The 4,545-nt window shown below is 36.7% G+C and overlaps 1 protein-coding gene across 1 annotated transcript; it reads left to right on the top strand.

Annotated features, from left to right (window-relative positions):
* Positions 1-617: 617 nt before the first annotated feature.
* LOC117470571 (extracellular calcium-sensing receptor-like) lies at positions 618-4,066 on the top strand. The gene is made up of 6 exons (XM_034115392.1): positions 618-778; positions 921-1,191; positions 1,313-2,107; positions 2,280-2,510; positions 2,868-2,991; positions 3,153-4,066. The coding sequence occupies exons 1-6, from the start codon at positions 618-620 to the stop codon at positions 4,064-4,066; spliced, it is 2,496 nt and encodes an 831-aa protein (XP_033971283.1).
* Positions 4,067-4,545: the final 479 nt, after the last annotated feature.

A 4,545-nucleotide genomic window follows, 5' to 3' on the forward strand; every position in this document is an offset into this window, starting at 1 on the left:
GCTAAAGAGAAAGTACATTTAATAGTTAATATGTTTATTTCTTAAAAAAAGGTATGAATGTATTTTATGTGGATAAATTGTAATGCTATAATATAAATAATATATATATATAATAGAGAGATGAACTCAGACGATTGCTAACAAACATCAGGTGGATTTTCTGTGAAATGGCAAGATGGGTGGGAAGGGGAGGGACGGGGTGGCATGGGAAAGGGATTCGCTATATTTTCTTTCTTTGTCTTTTCTTTCTTTTTGTATTATTGTCTATATTGTCTATATAATTGGTATCTGCATTGGTATTGGTATATATATTGGAATTGGTATATAAGTCCCTCTGTGAGGGCACAAACAAAAAAAAACAATAAAAAGTTGGTCACAAAAAAAAAAGGTAACTGTCAATCATCTGTCAATCAGCAAGACTAGTTTCTGAAGTGCAGTGAAAAAACAAAAATAATCTTTGAGAATTGAGACTGTGCTCACATTGGCTGCTGATGTTTCTCATGTGGTAAGAAAAACTATAAAGGTCAGCTTCCAGGTCAGACGTGCTTTTGTGAAGAGGAGGGTGGTTCATGATGGGTTGGATCACTATCATCTTATTCACTCTGCTGGCAAGGACAATGTCGGACGGAAAACCAAACATGCAATTTGATTGGGCAGACAGGTTTATGGAGTTTTCAAAAGAAGGTGATCTTATTATAGGAGGAGTGTTTTCTATAACCAGTACTCGCAAACTGAATGATAATGGCTACCAGGCTTTGCCAAATTCATACTGCACACGGTAAGTGCTTAAATTATAATCTATAGAAATGGAATGCAATTTATGAAAATTGCAAGTTTAACAGTATGTGTGCGTCTGGTGTGTTTCAGCTTTAATAACTTCTTTATTAGTAAAGTTCCAATACTTAACATTATGTTTTCAGGTGGAATACCAGGGAATTGAAATTTGCCAGAACAGTAATTTTCACTGTGGAAGAGATAAATAGAGATACTGAGCTTCTTCCTGGAGTTAGTCTGGGTTATAGGCTGTTCAATGGCTGTGGGAGTGAAAACCTGGTACAAGCAGCTGCAGAAGCTGTAAATGGAGACGACTCCAAAGGCTGCAGAAGTCACATCCAGGCTCTCTTAGGTCATTCATCTTCTGGAGTGAGTGAAGACATAAACAGCATACTAAGCCCACTATCCATTCCACAGGTGAGTAGATACAACTGTAGTGTCCAATTTGTTTGCTTTATATATATATTTCCATCTTTAAAATATTTGTATTCTTATTTGCTGTATTTTGCATGTTGTTGTTGTTGTTTTTGCTTTGAAGGTAAGCCATCTTTCAACCTGTGCTTGTTTGAGTGACAGAAGACGGTACCCCTCGTTCTTCAGAACTGTGCCAAGTGACCACTTCCAAATCATCGGTATCGTGCAGCTCATGAAATATTTTGACTGGCGCTGGTTTGGGATTATTTACGCTAACTCTTTGTACTCAGAACAAGGAACCGCTCATCTCATTAAGGAAGCAAAAAAAGAGGGCATATGTGTTGAATACACATTACGTTACTCAAGAAGGCAGGTGTATGCTTTTGAAAAGACAATAAGGGCATCCTCGTCAAATGTGGTCCTGTTGTTTATGTCCTTGTCTCTTACCAAATCGTTACTGTCAAAAATGGATGGATATAAAATAACTGGAAAGCAGTGGCTAGGTAGTGAGGCTTGGATCACACAGGTAGACCTAGCTTCTGTCAAGAAAAAAAACATTTTGCAGGGGGCAATGGGCTTTGCCCTGCCTCAGTCATCTATACCAGGTCTTGCTGAATTCTTGCTCAACTTTAAACCGGCGGATGAACCAGAAAGTGCTATAGTTAAAGCAATGTGGGAGATGTTTTTTGACTGCACCTTCTCGTCATCAAATATCTCTACTATGTGCACTGGCACAGAGGATCTCAGGACTGTCTCCAATGACTACACAGACGTGACACAATTCAGGGCTGAGAATAACGTGTACAAAGCTGTGTACTTGGTGGCATATGCCCTTCATGCACTATTGCAATGTAAAAATGGCTCAAATCCCACCACAGGAAAGCCCTGTGTAAACAAGAATGAAGTTGAGCCTAAGCTTGTAAGTTCGGTTTTTATTTTAATATAACTTATTTGTTTATTATTGAGTGATTATTGGTTTTGCGGTAAATGCAAAAAAATACATAAATATCATATTATACATATAAGGTATTAGAGTACCATTTGAATGTTAAGTCTATGATTGCTAAAAATTGATAATTTTTCCTCTGTAGGTGTTGGAACACATTAAGTATGTGAACTTCACAACACAGAATGGAGCGAAGGTTTTCTTTGATGAAAATGGAGACTCAGTTGCTCAGTATGAATTAGTTAACTGGCAGATGAAAGAAGACGGCTCTGTGGATATTGTAAATATCGGTCAATATGATACCTCTTTTCCAGAGGGGGAAAAGTTCAAACTAAAAAAGAACACCACAATTGTTTGGGGAGGAAACAAGAATAAGGTAAAGTCAACAGAGTGTCAGTCCCCACATACTTTATATGCAAACTGTGAGATAGATAGAAGGTCTTTACTTGATAGAAAACTAATTGATGTCAGATTTGTTTGATGATTAAAAACACATATATCATTGTATTGCAGACGTTACATATGTCCTAATACACACAAGATAACAGACAAAAGTTCTTATAATACTGATCATAAAAGTTAAAATTGAAATATAATGTAAAAAGTACTTTAAAAAAGCTAATTTAATTGTGTTCCTTATACTTTATAAGAACTTAATGAACTATATGTCCATGATATACAAAAACATTTTGTTTCATTTCTGGGTTTTCCATGCCGGATTTTACTTTTTCAGGTCGTAAGGTCTGTCTGTAGAGAACCATGCCCACCAGGGACTCGTAAGGTCATGAATAAGTTGAAGCCTGTGTGTTGCTTTGACTGTTTTGAGTGCCCTGAGGGAACAATAAGTAATGAGACAAGTGAGTAAATAACTTAAAATTGAATATGTCATGTGTTTTGTAGTGGGGATATATGAAAGAGCAACAATACATTTATATTTTTTAACATAATATAATATGTGTACATTTAATTTTTTGAGTATTTCTTATTTTAGTGTAATGGTTGTATTTCTCTTTCACAGATTCCCCTGATTGTTTGATCTGTCCACCTGAGTTTTGGCCAAATGAAAATAAAGACAAGTGTCTTCCGAAATTGACTGAATACCTGTCTTACAAAGAAATCATGGGAGCACTTTTAACTGGATTTGGCTGTGTTGGCGTTTTTCTATCTCTTCTGACATCAGTCATTTTTTTGACTCACAAAGAGACTCCTATTGTGAGGGCCAACAACTCTGAGCTGAGCTTCCTGCTGCTCTTCTCCTTGACTCTGTGTTTCCTGTGTTCTCTGACCTTCATCGGTCGGCCCTCTCAGTGGTCCTGCATGCTGCGACACACAGCATTCGGCATCACCTTTGTCCTCTCTATCTCTTGTGTTCTGGGGAAAACAATAGTGGTGTTAATGGCCTTCAGGGCTACACTTCCAGGCAGTAATATGATGAAGTGGTTTGGACCTGCCCAGCAGAGACTAACTGTTCTGGGTTTCACTCTCATTCAAGTTGTGATTTGTATTCTTTGGCTGATAATGAGTCCTCCATTCCCAAATAAGAACATGAAGTACTATAAAGAAAAGATTATTCTCGAGTGTGCCTTAGGTTCAGCTGTTGGATTTTGGGCTGTGTTAAGTTATATCGGACTACTTGCTCTCTTGTGTTTTGTACTTGCTTTTTTTGCTAGAAAGCTACCAGACAGCTTTAATGAAGCCAAACTGATAACATTCAGCATGTTGATATTCTGTGCCGTCTGGATCACTTTCATCCCAGCTTATGTCAGCTCTCCTGGGAAGTTCACTGTGGCTGTGGAGATATTTGCTATTTTGGCCTCCAGTTTCAGTTTACTATTCTGCATTTTCTTCCCAAAATGTTATATTATTATCTTCAGGCCAGAACAAAACTCAAAAAAACATTTGCTGGGGAAAATACCACCACGAACCCTTTAAACTCTATTCAAATGTATCCTCCAAAACAAACAGCCTTAGAGTTATTCCTTATAATCCAACTTTAGTGTATAGTCACATATTGTAGGAAAACGTTGTAATGTATGTCCTTATTTCTTGTTACGTGTCAATACATTGAATACACTGACTAGGTTTTTTTTTACATTTTCATTAGATCATAAATACTAATACACAATATTACATTTGTAACTGCATTATATTAATCTACATTCAATCAAAATGTTTTTATTTACAATGGTTCAGTTGGGTTAATAATATTTTAAATATTATCTCTATGGGAAACTAAAAGCAAATGGATCCAAAACATGAAATCTTCAAGCTATTGAGTTAAATATTAAAGATGACAGTTGTGAAATGATTTAACAAGGTGTCTGTTTTAATGTGATCCCAGACGTAGGATCCAGGGTTTCCCAGCAGATGCCACTGTTTTGACTGTATTAAGGACATAAAACGGATGGACC

The sequence above is a fragment of the Trematomus bernacchii genome, unplaced genomic scaffold, assembly GCF_902827165.1.
Source record: "Trematomus bernacchii unplaced genomic scaffold, fTreBer1.1, whole genome shotgun sequence".
Classification (NCBI taxonomy): domain Eukaryota; kingdom Metazoa; phylum Chordata; class Actinopteri; order Perciformes; family Nototheniidae; genus Trematomus; species Trematomus bernacchii.

Bases quoted from the DNA above. Each gene is read 5' to 3' on its own strand.
- LOC117470571 (XM_034115392.1), top strand. From the start codon at position 618: ATGTCGGACGGAAAACCAAACATGCAATTTGATTGGGCAGACAGGTTT. The intron at 2,108-2,279 runs GTAAGTTCGGTT...TTTCCTCTGTAG, and splicing joins ATGAAGTTGAGCCTAAGCTT to GTGTTGGAACACATTAAGTA. The intron at 2,992-3,152 runs GTGAGTAAATAA...TCTCTTTCACAG, and splicing joins AACAATAAGTAATGAGACAA to ATTCCCCTGATTGTTTGATC.